General features: G+C 34.1%; 1 protein-coding gene across 2 annotated transcripts in view; it reads left to right on the top strand.

Annotated features, from left to right (window-relative positions):
• Positions 1 to 10,248: 10,248 nt before the first annotated feature.
• LOC148945753 (aminopeptidase N-like) overlaps positions 10,249 to 24,688 on the top strand; it is a 111,191-nt gene continuing 96,751 nt past the window's right edge. For both annotated transcript variants that reach the window (XM_089098144.1, XM_089098145.1), the window contains exons 1-2: positions 10,249 to 10,325; positions 18,905 to 19,477. In XM_089098144.1, the coding sequence (XP_088954270.1) occupies positions 18,912 to 19,477 (566 nt within the window). In that variant the 5' untranslated portion in view covers positions 10,249 to 10,325; positions 18,905 to 18,911. The remainder of the gene's footprint in view (positions 10,326 to 18,904; positions 19,478 to 24,688) is intronic.

Below are 24,688 nucleotides of genomic sequence, written 5' to 3'. Positions count from 1 at the left end.
AAGGTAAACCACAACGAAACTCAACTGAAATATTCCAACTCTTGCATTTCAACGAAAGAAATTCAAAATGAACTTTGAAAAATCAGGAAAATGTAACCATGACAAGGTAAACCACAACCAAACACTACTGAAATATTCCAACTCTTGCATTTCAACGAAAGAAGTTCAAAATGAAATTTGAAAAATCAAGAAAATGTAACTGTGACAAGGTGAACCACAAGCAAACACTACTGATATATTCCAACTCTTGCATTTCAACGAAAGAAGTTCAAAATGAACTTTGAAAAATCAAGACAATGTAAATGTGACAAGGTAAACCACAACCAAACACTACTGAAATATTCCAACTCTTACATTTCAATGAAAGAAATTCAAAATGAACTTTGAAAAATCAAGGGAATGTAACGGTGACAGGGTAAACTACAACAACACACTACTGAAATATTCCAACTCTTGCATTTCAACGAAAGAAATTCAAAATGACCATTGAAAAATCAAGAGAATGTAACTGTGACAAGGTAAACTACAACAACACACTACTGAAATATTCCAACTCTTGCCTTTCAACAAAGGGAATTCAAAATGAACTTTGAAAAATCAAGAAAATGTAACAGTGACAAGGTAAACCACAACCAAACACTACTGAAATATTCCAACTCTTGCATTTCAATGAAAGAAATTCAAAATGAACTTTGAAAAATCAAGAAAATGTAACTTTGACATGGTAAACCAAACACTACTAAAATATTCCAACTCTTGCATTTCAATGAAGGAAATTCAAAATGAACTTTGAAAAATCAAGAAAATGTAACTGTGAAAAGGTAAACCACAACCAAACACTACTGAAATATTCCAACTCTTGCATTTCAACGAAAGAAATTCAAAATGAACTTTGAAAAATTAAGGGAATGTAACTGTGACAAGGTAAACCACAACCAAACACTGCTGAAATATTCCAACTCTTGCATTTCAACGATAGAAATTCAAAATGAACTTTGAAAAATCAAGAAATTGTAACTGTGACACGTTAAACCACAACGAAACACAACTGAAATATTCCAACTCTTGCATTTCAACGTAAATAATTCAAAATGAAGTTTGAAAAATCAAGAAAATGTAACTGTGACAAGGTAAACCAGAACCAAACACTACTGAAATATTCCAACTCTTGCATTTCAAAGAAAGAAATTCAAAATGAACTTTGAAAAATCAAGAAAATGTAGCTGTTCCAAGTTAAACCACAATCAAACACTACTGAAATATTCCAACTCGTGCATTTCAACGAAATAACTTCAAAATGAACTTTGAAAAATCAAGAAAATGTAACTGTGACAAGGTGAACCACAACCAAACACTACTGAAATATTCCAACTCATGCATTTCAACGAAAGAAATTCAAATGAACTTTGAAAAATCAAGAAAATGTAACTCTGACAAGGTAAACTACAACCAAACACTACTTAAATAATCCAACTCTTGCATTTAAACGAAAGAAATTTAAAATAAACTTTGAAAAATCAAGAAAATGTAACTGTGACAAGGTAAACCAAAACCAAACACTACTGAAATATTCCAACTCTTGCATTTCAAAGAAAGAAATTCAAATGAACTTTGAAAAATCAAGAAAATGTAACTGTGACAAGGTAAACCACAACCAAACACTACTGAAATATTCCACCTCTTGCATTTCAACGAAAGAAATTCTAAATTAACTTTGAAAAATCAAGAAAATGTAACTGTGACACAGTAAACCACAACGAAACACAACTGAAATATTCCAACTCTTGCATTTCAACCAAATAAATTCAAAATGAACTTTGAAAAATCAAGAAAATATAACTGTGACAAGGTAAACCACAACCAAACACTACTGAAATAGTCCAACTCTTGCATTTCAAAAAAAGAAATTCAAAATGAACTTTGAAAAATCAAGAAAATGTAGCTGTGACAATGTAAACCACAACGAAACTTAACTGAAATATTCCAACTCTTGCATTTCAACGAAAGAAATTCAAAATGAACTTTGAAAAATCAGGAAAATTTAACCATGACAAGGTAAACCACAACCAAACACTACTGAAATATTCCAACTCTTGCATTTCAACGAAAGAAGTTCAAAATGAACTTTGAAAAATCAAGAAAATGTAACTGTGACAAGGTGAACCACAACCAAACACTACTGAAATATTCCAACTCTTGCATTTCAATGAAAGAAATTCAAAATGAACTTTGAAAAATCAGGGGAATGTAACTGTGACAGGGTAAACCACAACAAAACACTACTGAAATATTCCAACTCTTGCATTTCAACGAAAGAAATTCAAAATGAACATTGAAAAATCAAGAGAATGTAACTGTGACAAGGTAAACTACAACCGCACATTACTGAAATATTTCAACTCTTGCCTTTCAACAAAGGAAATTCAAAATGAACTTTGAAAAATCAAGAAAATGTAACAGTGACAAGGTAAACCACAACCAAAAACTATTGAAATAATCCAACTCTTGCATTTCAACGAAAGAAATTCAAAATGAACTTTGAAAAATCCAGAAAATGTAACTGTGACACGGTAAACCACAGCCAAACACTATTGAAATATTCCAACTCTTGCATATCAACGAAAGAAATTCAAAATGAACTTTGAAAAATTAAGAAAATGTAACTGTGACAAGGTAAACCACATCCAAACACTAATGAAATATTCCAACTCTTGAGTTTCAAGTAATTAAATACACATGAACTTTTAAAAATCAAGAAAATATAACTTTGACAAGGTAAACCACAAGCAAACACTACTGAAATATTCCAACTCTTGCATTTCAACAAAAGAAATTCAAAATGAACTTTGAAAAATCAAGAAAGTGTAAAAGTGACAATGTAAACCACAACCAAACACTACTGAAATATTCCAACTCTTGCTTTTCAACGAAAAAAATTCAAAATGAACTTTGAAAAATCAAGAAAGAGTAATTGTGACAAGGTAAACCACAACCAAACACTACTGAAATATTCCAACTCTTGCATTTCAACGAAAAAAATTCTAGATGAACTTTGAAAAATCAAGAAAATGTAACTGTGACAAGGTAAACCACTACCAAACACTACTGAAATATTCCAACTCTTGCATTTCAACGAAAGAAATTCAAAATGAACTTTGAAAAATCAAGAAAATGTAACTGCGACAAGGTGAACCACAACGAAACACAACTGAAATATTCCAACTCTTGCATTTCAACGAGAGAAATTCAAAATGAACTTTGAAAAATTGAGAAAATGTAACCATGACAAGGTAAACCACAACCAAACACCACTGAAATATTCCAACTCTTGCATTTAAACGAAAGAACTTCAAAATGAACTTTGAAAAATCAATAAAATGTAACTGTGACAAGGTTAACCACAACCAAACACTACTGAAATATTCCAACTCTTTCATTTCAACGAAAGAAATTCAAAATGAACTTTGAAAAATCAAGAGAATGTAACTCTGACAAGGTAAACCACAACCAAACACTACTGAAATAATCCAACTCTTGCATTTAAACGAAAGAAATTCAAAATAAACTTTGAAAAATCAAGAAAACGTAACTGTGACAAGGTGAACCACAACAAAACACTACTGAAATATTCCAACTCTTGAATTTCATTGAAAGAAATTCAAAATGAACTTTGAAAAATCAGGAAAATGTAACTGTGACAAGGTAAACCACAACGAAACACAACTGAAATATTCCAACTCTTGCATTTCAACGAAAGAAATTAGACATAAACTTTGAAAAATCAAGAAAATGTAACTGTGATAAGGTAAACCACAACCAAACACTACTGAAATATTCCAACTCTTGCATTTCAACGAAATAAATTCAAAATGAACATTGAAAAATCAAGAGAATGTAACTTTGACAAGGTAAACTACAACAACACACTACTGAAATATTCCAACTCTTGCATTTCAACAAAAGAAATTCAAAATGAACTTTGAAAAATCAAGAAAATGTAACTGTGAGAAGGTAAATCACAATCAAACACTACTGAAATATTCAAACTATTTAATTTCAATGAAAGAAATTCAAAATGAACTATGAAAAAACAAGAAAATGTAACTGTGAAAAGGTAAACCAAACACTACTAAAATATTCCAACTCTTGCATTTCAATGAAAGAAATTCAAAATTAACTTTGAAAAATCAAGAAATTGTAACTGTGACAAGGTAAACCACAATCAAACACTACTGAAATATTCCATCTCTTGCATTTCAACGAAAGAAATTCAAAATGAACTTTGAAAAATTAAGGGAATGTAACTGTGACAATGGAAACCACACCCAAACACTACTGAAATATTCCAACTCTTGCATTTCAACGAAAGAAATTCAAAGTGAACTTTGAAAAATCAAGAAATTGTAACTGTGACACGGTAAACCAAAACGAAACACAACTGAAATATTCCAACTCTTGCATTTCAACGGAAGAAATTCAAAATGAAGTTTGAAAAATCAAGAAAATGTAACTGTGACAAGGTAAACCAGAACCAAACACTACTGAAATATTCCAACTCTTGCATTTCAATGAAAGAAATTCAAAATGAACTTTGAAAAATCAAGAAAATGTAACTGTGACAAGGTAAACAACAACCAAACACTACTGAAATATTCCAACTCTTGCATTTCAACGAAAGAAATTCAAAATGAACTTTGAAAAATTAAGGGAATGTAACTGTGACACGGTAAACCACATCCAAACACTACTGAAATATTCCAACTCTTGCATTTCAACGAAAAAAATTCAAAATAAACTTTGAAAAATCAAGAAAATGTAACTGTGACAAGGTAAACCAAACACTACTGAAATACTCCAACTCTTGCATTTCAACGAAAGAAATTCATAATGAACTTTGAAAAATTAGGGGAATGTAACTGTGACAAGGTTAACCACATCCAAACACTACTTAAATATTCCAACTCTTGCATTTCAACAAAAGAAATTCAAAATGAAATTTGAAAAATCAATAAATTGTAACTGTGACACGGTAAACCACAACCAAGAACTACTGAAATATTCAGACTGTTGCGTTTCAACGAAAAAAATTCATAATAAACTTTGAAAAATCAAGAAAATGTAACCGTGACAAGGTAAACCAAAACCAAACACTACTGAAATATTCCAACTCTTGCATTTCAACGAAAGAAATTCGAAATAAACATTGAAAAATCAAGAAAATGTAACTGTGACAAGGTAAACAAAAAACAAACACTACTGAAATATTCCAACTCTTGCATTTCAACGAGAGAAATTCAAAATGAACTTTGAAAAATCAAGAAAATGTAACTGTGACAAGGTAAACCACAACCAAACACTACTGAAATATTCCAACTCTTGCATTTCAATGAAAGAAATTCGAAATGAACTTTGAAAAATCAAGAAAATGTAACTGTGACAAGGTAAACCACAACCAAACACTACTGAAATATTTAAACTCTTACATTTAAATGATGGAAATTTGAAATGAACTTTGAAAAATCAGGAAAATGTAACTTTGACACAGTAAACCACAACTAAACACTACTGAAATATTCCAACTCTAGCATTTCACCGAAGTAAATTCAAAATTAACTTTGACAAATCCAGAAACTGTAACTGTGAGAGGGTAAACTACAACAACACACTACTGAAATATTCCAACTCTTGCATTTCAACGAAAGAAATTCAAAATGAACTTTGAAAAATCAAGGGAATGTAACTGTGACAAGGTAAACCACAACCAAACACTACTGAAATATTCCAACTCTTACATTTCAACAAAAGAAATTCAAAATTAACTTTGAAAAATCAAGAACATTTAACTGTGACAAGGTAAACCATATCGAAACACAACTGAAATATTCTAACTCTTGCATTTCAATGTAAGAAATTCAAAATGAACTTTGAAAAATCAGGAAAATGTAACTGTGACAAGGTAAACCACAACCAAACACTACTGAAATATTCCAACTCTTGCATTTCAACGAAAGAAACTTGGAATGAACTTTGAAAAATCAGGAAAATGTAACTGTGACAAGGTGAACCACAACCAAACACTACTGAAATATTCCAACTCTTGCATTTCAATGAAGGAAATTCAAAAAGAACTTTGAAAAATCAAGAACATGTAACTGTGACAAGGTAAACCACAACCAAACACTACTGAAATATTAAAACTATTGCAATTAAATGTAAGAAATTCAAAATGAAATTTGAAAAATCAAGGGAATGTAACTGTGACAGGGTAAACTACAACAACACACTACTGAAATATTCCAACTCTTGCATTTCAACGAAAGAAATTGAAAATGAACTTTGAAAAATCAAGAAAATGTAACTGTGACAAGGTAAACTACAACAACACACTACTGAAATATTCCAACTCTTGCCTTTCAACAAAGGAAATTCAAAATGAACTTTGAAAAATCAAGAAAATGTAACTGTGACAAGGTAAACCACAACCAAACACTACTGAAATATTTCAACTCTTGCATTTCAATGAAAGAAATTCAAAATGAACTTATAAAAATCAGGAAAATTTAACTTTGAAAATGTAAACAAAACACTACTAATATACTCCAACTCTTGCATTTCAATGAAAGAAATTCAAAATGAACTTTGAAAAATCAAGACAATGTAACAGTGTCAAGGTAAACCACAACCAAACACTACTGAAATATTCCAACTTTTGCATTTCAACGAAGGAAATTCAAAATTAACTTTGAAAAATCAAGAAAATGTACCTGTGACAAGGTAAACCGCAATCAAACACTACTGAAATATTGCAACTCTTGCATTTCAATGAAAGAAATTCAAAATGAACTTTGAAAAATCAAGAGAATGTAACTGTGACAAGGTAAACCAAACACTACTAAAATATTCCAACTCTTGCATTTCAATGAAAGAAATACAAAATGAACTTTGAAAAATCAATAAAATTTAACTGTGACAAGGTAAACCACAACCAAACACTACTTAAATATTCCAACTCTTGCATTTCAACGAAATAAATTCAAAATGAATTTTGAAAAATCAATAAAATGTAACTGTGACAAGGTAAACCACAACCAAACACTACTGAAATATTCCAACTCTTGCATTTCAACGAAGGAAATTCAAAATGAACTTTGAAAAATCAGAACTTTGGAGGGGGGAGGGGCCGGGGGGAGGGGGTCGTTCTGTGTCTCAATGCACAAAAAAAAGTATAAAAAATGGGGGAGGAAAGGGGAGGAGGGGAGGGGAGGAGGAGGGGAGGAGGAGGAGGGGAGGGGAGGGGGAGGGAGGAGATGGAGGGAGAGGGGCCCCTTTGGGGGTCCAAAGGGGGGAGGGGCCCTTTGGGCCCCGGGGGGGGTCTGAGGAGGGCGTTTGGGGGGGCTGGGGCTCTTTGGGAGCTTGGGGGACCTTTGAGGACCGGAGGCTTCCTTCGGGGTTGGGTAGGGGGATTGGAAGCCTTTGGGGTTGGGGTAGAGGACCTCACAACACTGTTCAAATGGAACTTGTGTATTATAAGGACCACAGAGTTTGACCCTCAAATTCTCTTCTAAAACCTTTCCTAAAATCTTCTTTTAGAATGTCTCTAACTGTTTAGCCGAAATAATTCCCTATAATGACTAAAACGGTTTCGCCCAAATAATCCCTAAACGTAATTTCAGCGTGTTCCTTTGTTTTGGCATCTCTGCGCTGAGGCATTTGAAATAACAAAGAAACCTGATTCCCGCGCTAAAACAATTCATCGCTAAGATGTTTCTTTGAGAATTGTTTCCATGGCGTTTGGTTATTAATATCTTTTGGAGTTCGACCAAAAGAGTTGTTTCCGAGGCAAAGACATTAATGACTTGGATCTATTCCTGGAGAAATGTTGACAGTATCATAAATTGCTGTTGACATCCGTAAATGTGAGAAAGTTTCTGTTTTTTCATTCTCACTGACAAAAACCATAAAAACATACATAAATGTGAGAAAGTTCCTGTTTTTCCATTCTCACTGACAAAAACCATAAAAACAGACATAATTGTGAGAAAATTCCTGTTTTTCCAAGTGAGAAAATTTCTGTTTTTTCATTCTCAGTGAGAAAACCATAAACCACGTGGTAATGTTCGGAGTAGCACCCCCTTTCTACTGACAGCCCCTTTCATATACGGAATAATTTCTGCTTCTTTTAAGTTTTAATGTCGCTCCTTACTTTCAGTTAAAACAAATTGTTTTTATATTTATATTTTATAAAAAAAAAATTATTTATATAAAGCTTTGATATTAATAGTGATGTAATTAACTAGTTTACATTCAAAAACCAAACTCAACCGTGTAATATAGATAATCTATTCTTGAACAAATCACAACACAAATATAAGAATTTAGCCATGATTTTATCAAAGAATACATGCCAATAGTAACTGAAATTCCGAAAAAACAAAAACAGAAACTCAAAATTTTGGTACTGATATCTACTCTTTCTATGTGGATAATAATTGCGTATTTATGTTTTATGCATTTTTCCTCGAAAACGGCTCCATAATATTTTTTTGAGAATTGGCACACTAAAACTTCCTGGCCTGTAAAAACGGTCTAGATATGTCACGAGTTTGAGAAAATTTGTTTAGAGACTTAATTTTGGAAAAATATTTTTCATGTGAATGACATCAAATTCATAAACATTTAAAGAGCAACTTACATAATTTTTTGTCTGGGGTGATCGTATCACTTTTGGTATGTATGACGCACGCATATTATACAAGATGACGAAGATTCAGAACAGCCAAAGCAAAAGGTATCGAACAAGCGACAGAGAGAATCACATTGAATCGCAAACGAAAATACTGTACGAAGAAATCAGCGGTTAGAAGAATTACAATGGAATGAAGGAGCGCGTTAATTTAACGCTGCTTAAAAAAGAAGTAAGTGAAAGTATTGCTTAAATTTTCCATCGTCTCCCAGAAGAATATAAACCTTATTAAAGTTATGTATCTGTGAAGGATAAATAGGGAGGGGGAATTGAATTCGGGCGAGAACTTCTTAACTCAATCGAAATTTTTGATCTGCTACCCTATGATTTAAAACTAAAGAATAACACGATAATTATGCCAATGCTTAATTTAGATAATTCAGAGGGTATGCGCAATGGCACATCCCTTGTTGTTACTGAATTATATAACAACATAATTAAAACAAAACATAATTACGGGGGGGGGAAGCTGGAAAAGAAGTTTTTTTTTGTATCTATGACGTCATGTGAAATTATGCACGATGATGTAACTATAATATTTGTAACTATCGAAATATTATTTCAACCTCCCAGATTCTCAGAGGCTGTGTATCCACGTAGTGATGTCCTCATTAAACCTCATACAGTTAACACAAAATAAATGGTTATTATGCACTTTAATGTGATAAATTAACGGCTATCTAGCAATTGCATAAAAGAGCTGTATTAGCCCCTAGCTGTTCTTTATAAGTTCTTCAGATCAGTATGGAAGGGAAAGGGATTTTCCCCTAACATCCTTTCACTGACCCAGTATGCAATATGGATGATGGCTTTTGCCTGTTCTGTAAAATTTTTAGTAAGGCCAAAAAATTTAAGTCGTGTTCTTACTGGCATAGGGATAGGGGTGCATAACCAGGAGTAACATATGTGCAAAGAACCCCTATTAAAACGAAAAAAAAAATATGAACTGACAAATTATTTTTGAATTTCCAATGGGGGATTTCCCCCGCCCTATTTCCAAGAAACTGCTTTAAAGAGCTGAATTTCTGTCAGAGGCGATTATCATTTTCAAAATATTATTAAGAAAAGGTTAAACTTTAGCTAAGGAGCAGAGGGTTGAGGGAGTGGCAGTCCCCGTAATTTGCCCATAGGGCAATTTAAGTTCGCTTTTAGTTGTGACCTTGCTGTTAATTTTCACTTAAAAGAAATTTAAGAGAAATTGAAAAATTAAAAATTTTATTTTCAAAATGATTTTGTTTTTATTTGAATTTGGGTCCTGAAATCCTGTTGGCGGACCTGGCCACCCTTTTTTTACTTTTTTGAACTGGTAAAGTTCTTCTATTCTAAATTATTTCCTATTGTTGTTTATATGGCAAGGTATTTGTTTGGGAGTAAATTAACTGTGGCACAGAAAGGTCAACAAACCCGGGTATAAAAGTCAGGAGCCCCTTATATGAGAAAATGACATTGAAAAGAAGAGCTTCTGGAGCCAATTAACTTGCGCCAGAAATCTAGTAAAAGAAATTCCTCCTGTTTCATACCAGTTGTAAATTAGAAGCCATAGAAGTTGCGTGACTTAGGAATTGCACATTTTTTGGCAAAGGTTGGTCAATTACCACTTATTTATGTCTAGAAATTTAACGGATCGGAAATTTAAGGGCTAAAAGCATGTGTCCGCGAATAGGGAGAACAGTGGGGGTCAATTGTCGAAAATTTCATGGGGCACAATCAGGAGCGTTACTTCGTCCAAAATTTTTTTTTTTTTTGGGGGGGGGATAAAGTCGAAGTGAGTTTTCCCAAATCAAGTGAAAATGACAGTAAAAACTAAAAAATAAGCCATTTGGTACCATAAAGGTACTATTTAGTACTATAAAGGTTCTTTATAGTGCTATATAAAGGTAACTTATGTACCATAAAAGTGAATATGTATCAAAATACGGATTTGTTTCTGTTGACCCTTCAATTATGGAGGTTTATCTTAGTTTTGACAAGATTTGGAAGAAACTAAATTTCGGGGAGACAAACTGTGGTCTGAGGCGGTCAAACCGAGGTCTGGGAAGAGCATTTGCCCCCTCCCCCTCCCTGTCCCATTGCAAACTATGCCCCTGGGGGCAATATATATTTTGTTAATTTCTTGGGGGAAATTTTGTTGTGTTTCCTAAGGAAATACTAATAAAAGCCTTTGTTCGGTAAAAATACAAAAACGCATCTTTTAAAATCTAGAGGATAGGGGATTTTTTCACCATTTCATTTTTATTTAAATTGTCAGTTAACCTTTCAGTTTTTTTGTATTTTTATGTATTTTTTTTTAGGTTTTATTTTTGTTTTTTTGTGTTGCAGCTAAAATTGATAAGTGAAGAGTTCTAATTGGTTGAATGTTATCTTTTGCTTGCTCTGGTTACCAGCTAAACCTTCATCTTGAATGGGCAACGCAGTAGCAAGCAGTGGTGCAATTTCGTCAAAATCCTGGGGGAGGGGGCAACATTGGAGCCAATTTTCCCAAGTCAATTAAAAAATGACAGTGAAAAATAAATAATGACGCAGATAATACCATAAAGGCAAAGGTATACTGAAGAAAACTACTCTGTTTCTGTGGATGCTTGAATTATGTAGGCCTATTTTAGTTTTGAAAAGATTTTTGAAGACGCTAAATTTCAGCCCGGGGGAGGGGTAAACAGGATCTGGAGACAGTCCCCCCGTGCCTCATAGCAAATTACGCCCCTGATAGTAAGTTTTCAAAATTATTATTAATCAAATCTTGATATTAGTAAAATCTCATTGTGAATAGGCCTTAACGGAATTAAATAAAAAAAAAACTTTTTTTTTAAATGAAAGCAAGGAGCGACATTAAAACTTAAATTGAACAGAATTTATTCTGTATATGAAAGGGGCTGTCTTAACACCTCGCTCTTTACGCTATAGTTTATATTGTTTTAAAAAGTAAAGTTGAGACAAAGAGTCAAGCTTTAGCGTAAAAAGACGAGGCGTTGAGGAGGGGACAGCCCCTTTCATATACGGGATAATTTCTGTTCGTTTTAAGTTTTACTGTCGCTCCTTACTTTTAGTTTAAAAAAAAAAGCGTTTTTTATTTAATTTCTGAACGTTTTTCAGTTAATGCAGGCTCGAATTTGGCTCGCCTTACATGAAAAAATTAAAATGAAATTTGCATATTAATTTTGGCAGATTTATTTCGTATATGAAGCGTTTTCCCCTCATCAATACTTTGCTCTCTATACTAAAGCTGTGAGCACTTTTAAAAAAGCTTCCTATTCTAATGAAACGGCTCCCGTGTTTCGGTAGCCGTTCTTAAAAAAAAAAAGTTCTCAAACTTTAGCGTAAAGAGAAATGTATTGAGGAGGGGACAACCCTTCATACACATTCCTGCATGCTTGTCGGCTAGTAATATAGAGTATACTTGGGCCGTGTTCCTATCATGCAACGAAAGTTAAAAGATGCTGTTTTGCCAACGGTTTTGGCATAGAAAACATTAGCAAAAAAAGCATTGAATTTTTTCCTTGTTGTTACGAAATGAATTAAAACAAAACCACATATTTGAAAATAAAATTTTTCTTTGGTAATGTGTTCGAAAACTGGTTCAGCTGTAAGTTTCGGCCGGAATTAGGGTCACGTGAAATATGAGCCTTTAGCTGAATAGACTCTGGGTCTTCCAGGACCACTGGGAGGGTCTTCCAGGATCGGGGCAAAATAGGATATCGAAATTAAAATGAAAGCTATGACATATTACGACATATACGACAAATTTATCATTAAAATGAAAACTGAAGTTTTCATTTTAATGAAGTTTTCATTAAAATGAAAACTATGACATATTACGACACATACGACAAATTTGTCTAACAACAACAATCGACATACAAAAATGAACATGATTCACCCAAAACCAAATGGATGACGTGGGATGAATTAGGTTAAAAGCCCATTCGGTACTCCTATGTTAAACGCACTCTTTTATATAGTGCTAGTTTCGTTAATGCTAATGAAATAAAATTAAATCGGATGAATATATAATAGTTTAGAAACAAATTTGGACTGTATATTTGCATATTAGGGGTGGGGGTGGGGGTAAAGCATAGCATATATTATTACGTAACCTAACCTAGGTACCTTTTCATCCCCTAAACACCAAAAAAACAACAGTTTAAATATCGTATACGCAATGAAAATCACGCTATACATTGTATTACCCTATAGCGGTGTCTTGAATTAAACCTGTTTTCGTGACTGGTTTCCATTGCAGTATATAAAAGAGTGCGTTTAACATAGGAGTACCGCACATTCATATAACATCAACTAAATTCACTACAATAAGAAAGAAACAAAATTACAAATAAATAAATTAATAAATAAAATAATTATAATAATATGACGGGGACAGCAACTACATACCATTTCCATACTGTTGCGTTACACTCACCAGCCAACAAGAAATCACAACTCAATTTGGTACTTGTGTACTATCCCGAACACACTCGAGAAGTGAGCTCTTTTTGATTTGAGAAAAACCAGTTTGTCTGTCTGCAATTGGTTATAATTTGCTTAGTCTGATTGAGAAAAACTCCTATGCAGGTATATTTTTATTAAATATTCAATATATAGAGGGGGTTAGGTGTTTGATATAATACGTTCTGGACAGACTGCTTTCCATAATTCTTTGTTATAGTTTCCATAATTTTGTTACTAAAGTATTATATTTTCATTATATTTTAATATATTTCATTACGATTAACCTAACTTCACTTCTTGAGCGTGTTCGGGATAATACACAAGCACCCTTAATTGAGATCGAACCAAATAGAGACATAGACAATTTTAATTTGCCAAAAAAAAACATTCAACAAACATCAGAAATAACTAGACAACCACATTAAGATTAAAAAAAAATCCTGTTGGTGGCTGTATCTTCTAACCACCCTTTAATCAAAAAAATCTCCTCCAAAACAAACAAAACTAAAATGAATACTTACTTAAATAATTTTTCTTTCAATTTTCCTTTAAAATCACAAAAATGTTCCATTTTCTTAATTTCATTTTCCAAGTTATTCCATAATTTTATGCCCTTCATATAAAGATGGCTTTTTAAAAAAATGATTTTTTTTTGCTCTCTTTACCTTGATCTTCTTTCTATAAATCAGAAGTGCATCTTTCGGAGGGAAGGAGTGTATGCTTTCCAAGGACAGCACAATTAATAACCACTAAAATAAATATTTGAGTCTAGGGTTTGTCGTGTTGAAAGTGAAATTCTTTTATTTGCTAAGTCATTTATGTTGAAGGAACAAACATAAGACGTTTAAATTTAGGATAGTTTATAAGGAGAAAACTCGTCAAGCCTTATTGGTTGCACCTCTGGAAGGGGGCTCTGGAGGTGAACAATAAATTAGATCCGTCTAAACATGAAAGCTCGTTTAGATTAAATTTTGGACACATTTCGGCGGGTGATTATTCTATGACAGACGTATAACCCTTACTTTTGCGTCATGAAATAGAACCATAAGATATTTCTATTATTATAAATAGCATCCCTGTGCCAAAAGCACAGTTCATATAATTATCCAGTAAGCTTATCACAGATCATTTCTGGTCTTCGTTCTCGGTGCGAACAAAAAGCTCCTCCCACTTATTTCTGCATTAGCGGGAATGCGGGTTAGTCTGTTTCCGATTGTTTCCAACAAAGTGCATTATTCGTAATAGCGGGTTTCCACTTGTTTCCGATTAGATCACAGTCTGAATTGTCTACCCTTGAAAAGATCTGACTTCGCTTATGTTTATATCTGCAAAAACGTTCTCCGGAGCACTCGCACCCCGGTCCGGGTTTTTATAATGGGTGAGATAGAGAATGATCATACTGGATAATTATATGAACTGTGGCCAAAAGTAACCAAATAATGAGGACAGTTGGATAAATAAATTTTAAGGGTGCAAAATTTCAAATAAATAACATAGCGCTTATAATCGTTTTTATTTTTATTAAAGTGAAGTAGGGGGCTTAGTTAGTAAATGAAATTAATTATAAGATTCTTAACAATTACAGTAATAGAATAAAAATAAATTAAAAATAAAAATAACTGAATAATTATAATAATTAAATTACGATAATAATAATAAGAACATAAAGTTACCTGTTAATTATATACTACACACTCGAGAAGTAAAGTTTGGTTAATGCTATTGAAATAAAACAAAATATGACGAAAATACAATACTTTAGTAACAAAATTATGAAAACTACCACAAAGAATTATGAAAGGGGGACCACCCAGAGCACATTGTATGAAATACGTAACCTAACCTAACCAAAATACCAAATAATATTTGATTAAACTATAGCTATAGTGTATTTTCCAAAGCGGGCCAAAGCAATTGTCTAGTTAAAGAAGTTGCTTGACCAGTTTTTTTACGTCATAAATTATTGAGTGTGTGGTATATACTTAACAAGTACCAAAATAAATTATCAATTAATTAATCAAATAAAGTAAATTCAAAAAGAAAAATAATTAAATAATAATAATAATAATTAAAATTAATATAATTATAATTAGAAAATTGATTATTAATTAATTGATAAATTGAAAATAATTTTGTTAATAAATGAAAATTTTGTTAAAATTTGGCCTGAATTTTTTTGGGACACAGTGGGGGGGGAGTAATTAAGATTTTGCCCCGGGCGCAAGAGAGGCCAGTACTGTCACTAGCCAAGACCGAACAATCCTGATAAAAAGAATTATTTTATAAGCTTCGCCAATATTTATGTTCAAGTGCATTTAAGATGATTTGGCTTTTGGGTATGACGTCTTTGTGATCTAAAGGGTTTTGTGCACTGTAATGACTATTATTAGTTAATGAAAATTTTGACTTTTTTGTCAATGAAAATTTTGATTTTTTTTTCAATATATACTTAGGAACACAATAGGCATTTCGGTTTCAAAATGCCGAGAGAGGCAAAAGTTGACCTCATTACAGGGGTATTTTAAGGAAAATCATTAAGATCTTGAGATGTAGGGGAGAAAGGTTATTGACCCCTGAGTACATACCTCGTACTAACACCATGGGTTTTGTTAGACTAGCCTCATTTATCCATTAGGGTATGGGTGTATTAGCTTGAAATACTACCCAAGCTAGTGAATTATAGATACAATTTTTTTTACTGTTGGTACTTGTTTTTAATTCAAAAAAAAAAAATTAATAAAGATCAGATGATTGATAATTCAAACTTTCGTCTCAGTAACTTTAAATATGGAGAACATCTGTGTAATACCAGATGCGATTTCTGTCCCATTTGATTAAAAAAAAAAAAAAAGAAAAAAGTATGGTATCTGTCGAGAAAAACAAGAAGTTATGTTGAACAGGATCTTTTTTTCTTATTGAACAGGATTTTTTTTCTTATAATCTCCCTCGAACTTAGTATCTAATATGCTTATTTCTTTTATTACGAATGCCTCATCATGCCTCTTGCTCCTCCTTTTAGCTCTTGCTCCTCTCGCTCCTCTCGCTCCTCTTGCTCCTCTTGCTCCTTTTAGCTCTTGCTCCTCCTTTTAGCAATTAAATTAAAAAACACAAGTTTTTTAACTGAAAGCCACATTAAAACTTAAAACTAACAGAGATTATTCCGTATATGAACGCTTAACGCTTCGCTCTATATGCTAAAGTTTTCTATTGTTTAAAAAAAATAGAGTTGTGAGAAAGAGTCAAGCTTTAGCGTAAAGAGCAAGGCTTTGAGGAGAGGACAGCCCCTTTTATATACGGAATAATTTCTGTTCGTTTTAAGTTTTAATGTCGCTCCTTACTTGTTGTTAAAAAAAAACTTTTTTTTCTTTAATTTCTGAACGTTTTTGAATTAATGCAGCTTTGATTTTGGCTCACCGTGTATGAATAATTAAAACAAAATTTGCACATTAATTTTACTTTTTTTGGCTAAATGGCTTTCTCGAAATTTTGTTCTGACGTAACTTACGTAACGAACTTTAATATTCGTATGTTTTTATTACGTATATTAGGGAGTTTGCCCCATAGTCAATACCTCGCTCTTCAATCCAAAGTTCGAATTTTGTTTGAATCATAAACTCCTGAATCACAAAGACTGGTTAATTAGAATAGAAAGCTGTTTTGAAATTACTATAAACACTATAGAGTAAAGAGCTAGGTTTTGACTAGGGGACGAACCCCCTCACATGCCTAATAATTTCTGTTCGTTTTAAGCTTTAATGTTGCTCCTTACTTTCAGTTGAAAAAACTTGTTGTTTTCTATTTAATTTCTGATCGTTTTTAAATAATGCTGGGAAATCCGGCGCCCCTTCATAGAAATATCCCTTTCCCCAATGAAAAATCCTCCATGGAAAGGTTCTCCCCCATTACCCTCTCCTCTGACCCCCCCCACCAGAAAAGATCCCTCTTGAAAACGTCTGTATACTTCCCAATAACCAATACTACATATAAACAATGGGCAAAGTTCATAACTTGCAGCCCTTCCCCCAGGAACTGTGGGGGATCAAGTCATCCTCAAAGACGTATTTATTTGATTTTTGACTATTCTGAACAAAATGGCTGTCTAAAAATTTTGATTGGGTGACTTCGGGAAAAAAATGAGCTGGCGCCCCCTCATAGAAATATCCCTTCCCCCAATGAAAAATCCTTCATGGAAAGGTCCTCCCCCATTACCCCCTCCTCTGACCCCTGCCCCCACTAGAAAAAATCCCTCCAGAAAACGTCTGTATACTTCCCAATAACCAATACTATATGTAAACAATGGGCAAAGTTCATAACTTGCAGCCCTTCCCCCGGGAACTGTGGGGGATCAAGTCATCCTCAAAGACATATTTATTTGATTTTCGACTATGCTGAACAAAATGCATCTCTCAAAATTTTGATTGGGTGACTTCGGGAAAAAAAATTAGCGTGGGAGGGGGCTAAGTTGCCCTCTAATTTTTTTTTGGTCACTTAAAAAGGGAACTAGAACTTTCAATTTCTGTTCGAATGAGCCCTCTCACGATATTCTAGGACTACATGATAGATATGATCACCCCTGGGAAAAGAAAAAAACAAGCAAATAAACACGCATCCGTGATCTTTCTTCTGGCAAAAAATACAAAATTCCACATTTTTGCAGATAGGAGCTTGAAATTTCTATAGTAGGGTTCACTGATACGCTGAATTTGATGGTGATATTTTCATTAAAGTTTTATGACCATTAGGGGTTTTTCCCCCCTTTCTTTGAAAATAAGGCAAATTTTCTCAGGCGCTTAACTTTTGATGGCTAATATTAAACTCGATGAAACATATATATATGAAATCAGCATAAAAATCTAATTCTTGTGATGTATCTATTGGTATCAAAACTCCGTTTTTAGAGTTTTGGTCACTATTGAGCCGTGTCGCTCCTTACTTACAGTTCGTTACCACGAACTGTTCGATAGCTGTTAATTCAGAACTAGATACTCGTGTTCTCATTCTCTTGAGAGTATGTCCATACTTCGTATTACTTGGAAGAATATATTGCTGTTCTTGCAAATTTCTTTGAGCCTCCGATCCCCACTGGAAAAACATTTGCCACCTCCTAGAATTGTTTAAAGGACGCCTTCTTCAAAAATTGTGTTCGCAAAAAAACTTGAATAGGGAAAATCAGCTCCAACTTTCCCCTCCCCTTATTTGGATTTGGACGAAATTACGCCACTGAAAATGACCAATTGAAAAATGAAAATGTGCCATATAGTACCGTAAAGCCAAAGGTATACTAAATGATGTGTTTCTCAGAATGCTTGAATCATGTAGGCCTATCTTGGTTTTGACGAGAATTTAGAAGACGCTAAGTTTCAGCTAGGGGGAGGGCAACTAGGTTTTGAGGGAAATTCTCCCCGCCCCCCGTTTCCCCATAGAAATTACGCCCCTGTATGTCAAGTCAATAGAAAGTCAAGCGAAAAGGGAGGAGGGACAAACTATGGTCTGGGGGGCAGTTGCCCCCTGCCCCATAGCAAATTACGCCCTGATTATAGGTACTGAGGTAGTATAATTTTGATTATGGCCAATTTTTGCCAGCATAATTTATAAATCATGTTTTTTTTAAGAGAGATTCAAAATAAAAATACAAAATCGGTTTATATCTTAAGGGTTGTAAAATTATCTTCAGAAAGAAAAAAAAATTCTTATTCTAACATTCATATTCTGTTGCAGCCTCATCATGCAAGTCTCTGCCTTTTGGCTCCTCTGTTTAGCAGCAGCTGCAAACTCAGAAGTCCTAGTTACTCGCATATCCTCCGACAAGCTCAAAGATGTTAGACTACCGATGGACGTCCTACCAGAAAGATATCGTCTTCAACTATTACCAATACTGGAAGAAGGAAATTTCACAACCCAAGGTGAAATGGAGTTAGACCTGCTTGTAAAAAGTAAAACAGATCAAATTGTACTGCATTCCGTGAATTTAGAAATTGATGACAGTAGTATCTCACTAAGCCTTAGTAAAATCATTCCAAAACGAGACGTTATTTTTATAAAGAAAAGGGATAGATTTATACCTAAAGGGCGGTCTGCACCAAGAAAAATTGAAGAAGAACGGTATAAAGATGAACCCGAATTAACTAAGTTAATATATGATAGTGCTAAGGAAACAGCCACTTTTGTTTTCGATTCACCTTTAAAGATGGGTGAGCGGTATACTTTGAGGCTTGCTTTTACTGGCAGCCTTCCTGCTGATTTGAAAGGATTTTACCGAAGCTCGTTTCTTGACAGAAATGGAAACAAAAGGTTAGTTGTTTTTTTTAATGTTTTTCCTCCCTTTTTGCTCTTTAGGAGAAATACAAAGCAGGTGACCTATACGAAAAGTAGAAATTACTCTAACCATCGCCGTTCGAAGGGTATGGACGCAAACCTCTCTAGCAAGGCTGTATCTACGATTTTTATTCACGGGAGCATTTTGTTGGGGAGGGGGATACAAAAAAAACTTCATAAAACGCATCAAAAACATTTAATGTGCATTTTTGTTACTTTTTTTACCGGTTGGACATTATTTTTTTTTTTTTGGGGGGGGGGGGGGTTAAAACCCTGTAGTTTCCTCCCCCCGTTGGGTACTGCCTTTACCCCTATCTTTTGTACGCATACATCTGTAATACATCCTCTTTAGCTATAAGGACGCTTATTTCTATTTTTGTCAGGTCAGAGGCGTGTCTTTGATGAAATTAAATAAAAAAAAAAAACAAGTTTTTTTTAACTGAAATTAAGGAACGACGTTGAAACTTAAAACGAACAGAAATTATTCCGTATATGAAAGGGACTGTCCCCTCCTCAACGCCTCGCTCTTTACGTTAAATTTTTTCATTGTTTAAAAAAAAATAGAGTTGTGAGAAAGTCAAACTTTAGCGTAAAGAGCGAGGCGTTGCGGAGGGGACAGCCACTTTCATACACGGAATAATTTCTGTTCGTTTTAAGTTTTAACGTCGTTCCTTACTTTCAGTTAAAAAAACTTGTTTTTTTAATTTAATTTCTGAACGTTTTTGAAATTAATGCAGGTTTTGACTTTGGCTCACCGTACATGAATATTTAAAAAAAAATTTGAATATTAATTTTACTTTTATTTGGTTAAATGGCTTTCTCGAAACTTGTTTAATTTTATTTACGAACGTTTTTATTAGTAATAAATATAAGTAACTTACGAATTAACTTACGTAACGAACTTCTATATCTATATATTTTTTAATACGTATATTAGAGGGTTCGCCTCCTAGTCAATACCTTGCTCTTTAAGCTAAGGTTCGAATTTTGTTCCAACTCTTTAAAAATGACCCCTTAATCACAAATGCCATTAATTAGAATAAATAGCTCTTATGAAAGTTCTAAAAAATCTTTGGCTTAAAGAGCAAGGTATTGACTAGGGGGTGAACCTAATCATATACGTAATGTTTCCTGTCGTTTTAAGTATTTATGTTGCTCCTTACTTTAAGTTGAAAAACTTGTTTTCTATATATATAATTTCTGATCTTTTTTAAGATAATGCTGGGAAATCCGGCGCCCCCTTCATAGCAATGTCCCTTCCCCCATGAAAACTTACTTCATGGAAAGATCCTCCCACATAACCTTTGACTACCCCCCCCCACTACTAGAAAAATCCCCCCTGACAACGTCTGTATACTTCCCAATAACCAATACTATAGGTTAACATTGGGTAAAGTTCATCATTTTCAGCCCCCTCCCCGGGGAATTCAGGGGATCAAGTCATCCTAAAAGGCATAGTAATCATATTTTAGACCATGCTGAACAAAATGGCTATCTCAAAATTTTGATCAGGTGACTTTGGGAAAAAAATGAGCGTCGGAGGGGGCCTAGTTACCCTCCATTTTTTGGTCACTTATAAAGGGAACTAGAACTTTTAATTTCCGTTCCAATGAGCCCTCCCACGATATTCTAGGACCACTGGGTCAATACGATATACCCTGGGAAAAAAAAAACAAATAAACACGCATCCGTGATCTTTCTTCTGGCAAAAAATGCAAAATTCCACATTTTTGTACATAGGAGCTTGAAACCTCTGCAGTAGGGTTCTCTGATACACTGAATATGATGGTGTGATTTTCATTAAGGTTCTATAAATTTCAGGGGTCTTTTCCCCTTTTTTCGAAAATCAGCCAAATTTTCTTAGGCGCGTACCTTTTGACGGGTAGCACGAAACTTGATGAAACTTATATATTTGAAATCAGCATTGAAATCTGATTCTTTTGATGTATCTATTGGTATCTAGAGTTTCGGTTATTGGTATCTAGAGTTAGAGTAGGTATTTTCTAGAGTTTCGGTTACCATTGAGCCGGGTCGCTCCTTACTTACAGTTCGTTACCACGAACTGTTTGATGATTAATGCACTACCTGACATGTTAATATCATTAATATCATTAATACATTAATATCAAAGAAGATCTTTAAATAATGAAATAAAAATTTTTTATAAGAATATACAACAAAAAAACAATCAAATATGTAATTTGGTCTTACTATTATGCAAATTTTGGGAGAGCTGACGAAACTGATGACACTAAACTGAAAAACTGAAATGAAAATGTAAACTGAAGCTGAACAACTAAACTGAAAAACTTAACAAAATTACAATAGCTACATAGCGCAAAATGAACTAAAATATAATTGCCACTTTTCCCTTGGACATGCTCATTTAAGATTTATCAAAGCGAAATATGACAACAGTAACGATAGCCTTGAAAGTAAAATTGGCACTGTTCCTTTATATAATACACACTCGAGAAGGGAAGTTTGGTTAGTGCTAACGAAATAAAACAAAATATGATGAAAATACAATGCTTTAGTAACAAAATTATGAAAACTACCACAAAGAATTGTGAAAGGGGGGCCGCCCAGAGCGCGTAACCTAAAATAACCTAACCGAAATACCAGCAAAATATTTTTTTATAATTAAAAAAAAAGCTATAATGTGGTTCCATAACGAGCCGAAGGTTATTGTCTGGTATAAACAGCGTAAAAACCGGGTATTCGTAATACAAGTTCTCGAGTGTGTATTATATACTAGAACAGTACCGTAGGGGAGTGGGGCTATACTATATTATTTTTTACAGGCTACACAATTATACCCTTGTTGTAGCACAGTGGATTGATGCTCTGCTTGGTATTACGAGGACCCGGGGTTTGATCCACGTCGCAGCAAGGTTAGACGACAAGCTTGCTACTTGTCCCTGTAAAAAGACCTTACTTATCCCTGTAAAACAGTCCCTGTAAAAAAGACCTAGCAACTAAAATGTTGACTTCGACGCCCTTTGCGCCAGCAATGGTTCTGGAGTTTTTTTTTATACAATAACGTCATAGGTTTTTTGGATATTATGTAATATTTGGTAAGAGGTATAACTCGGCCAGGCTCCAGCAAAAAAGACCACACCCAATGCAAGAGAGAAATGATAGGATTGGAAATGTTTCCAGCGTCACATGAATCTCTCAGAATATTAAAACATTTTATTGTCTAGTATATTACTGACATTAGGATTAGCGTCATGCAAGGCTGCGTCCAGGGGGTCGGGTTAGGGGGCTTGACCCTCCCCGAAATGTTTGTCCGACTCGTAAAAAACTTAACAAAAACCAATATAAACCAATTTTTGATGGTTTTTTTTTAAGTTTTTTAGTAACCCCCCCCCCAAAAAAAAATTCTTTTGTAAATTCCCTTTCACCAAAAAAACTGGATATGTCCGTTGTGTCATGTTTTACTTTATTTCATGGCTGTTGAGACAGCCGCAGCCTATTAAAAAACAAACGAGCCAAAGCCCATAGTAAACACAAATTTAGGAACGCGTTTTAAAAAACTAGCTAGTGATTTTTTTAAATAAAATTGACAACAAATTGTCATTTGTAGCTGTTTCATAATGGTAACTATTATTTCGTTTACTCTTAAATGTATTTTGGAAACGAGTTAGTGACAATTACTGGCAATAGCCCGAAACCTCTCGTAAGACCCTCGAAATAGCCTGACTTTTGGACTAAAACAAAAAGTAGACCCTTGGAATTGTCATTTCCTCATACAAACCTGATACCTTATACAGAAGACCCCCACATTGAACCAGTGGCAGATCCAGGGGGTGCCTCCCCGTAACGTCGTCTAAAGTAGTGTAATTTACTTAATTAATGCAAGTTTGCGTTAATTCAACTTGCTCCTAATGCAAGTTTATCGGATCAACCTATTTTGCCCCCCTCCCCCCTTAAAAATCCTGGACCCGCCCTTGCATTGAACAACAAGGAAAATCACTTTTTTGCATGGGTAATAAGTTTCAAGTCGAAAAGAAAAAGAGACAGTACTGTCCTATGCCTCCATTTTTAAAAAGGGCGCTTAATTCTGTTGGTTGAGTTTTGTAACATATTTCATGAGCCAATTATTTGTGTTAAAGCATATGTAAGGAAGGTAGCCAGCCCAATACTACTACTATTACTACTAACAACTCACCGCAGCACCAAGCCGCCTGAGGCCAAGACAGCTACGCACGCTCCTCCTCCATCCCAATCTATTCAAAGCCTCCCTTTTTACGCCCGCCCATGAAGTTCCCACTTCCTTTAAATCTTTCTTTATGACGTCCTCCCACCCCAGACGAGGACGACCTGCTTTCCGTATAGCCCTAGATGGTTAGCCGAAAAGAACAATCTTCGGCAATCTGTCATCCTTCATCCGCACAACGTGCCCTAGCCACCTCAACCTTTCTTTCATTATAGCCCTAGAGAGCGGTATTGAACCACATTTTTCGTATAGCCTATTGTTTGAAATACGGTCAGTCAGTATAACTAAGTAATTTACTACCTACAGTGACCAGACTAATGCCTCGATAATTACTACACTCACTTTTATCACCTTTCTTATAAAGTGGCTTAGTTAAGTTTTTCCTGAAATCGTTAGGTACTTCCCCTTTTTCAAAAATCATAGTTATAATTTTCAGTAACGTATTTCTAACCTCATAGCCACCATATTTAAGAAACTAATTTATCACACTATCAGCAGCTGGAAACTTATTATTTTTCAATCATTTTAGTATTGTCGCTAATTCTTCCTCACAAAACAAATATTTCTTCACATCCAAGGTATCACAAACTTTTTCATTTTCCTCTATATCTTTTCCTGCAACTCTTTCTCGGTTAAGCAAATTTTCAAAATGTTTGGCCCATCTCTCTTTAGTTTTTACTTATCGCTAATTGCGGCCCCATTCCTATCTTTAACTGGACCAGGTCCGGATTGACTACCCCCTCTCAATTTGTTAACATGCCACTACAATATTTTACTATTATGCCGTCTAGCTGCATCTTCCAGATCCTCGGCAATTTTATCCATGGACTCCACTTCACACCTCCTTAGTTCATATTTTAATGCTTTCTCCTCTTTCTTTAGATTCTTTTTGTTTTCATATGATCTATCACTCACAGAATTCTTGTACAAGTCCTTTCTCCTTTCTATTACACATAAAGCTTTTT

Source organism: Artemia sp. Qi Xiang Cuo, chromosome 12 (genome assembly GCF_049724085.1).
Source record: "Artemia sp. Qi Xiang Cuo chromosome 12, ASM4972408v1, whole genome shotgun sequence".
In the NCBI taxonomy this organism is placed as follows: Eukaryota; Metazoa; Arthropoda; class Branchiopoda; order Anostraca; family Artemiidae; genus Artemia; species Artemia sp. Qi Xiang Cuo.
The sequence above is the reverse complement of the archived record's forward strand: the minus strand, read 5'-3'. Positions and strand labels throughout refer to the sequence as shown.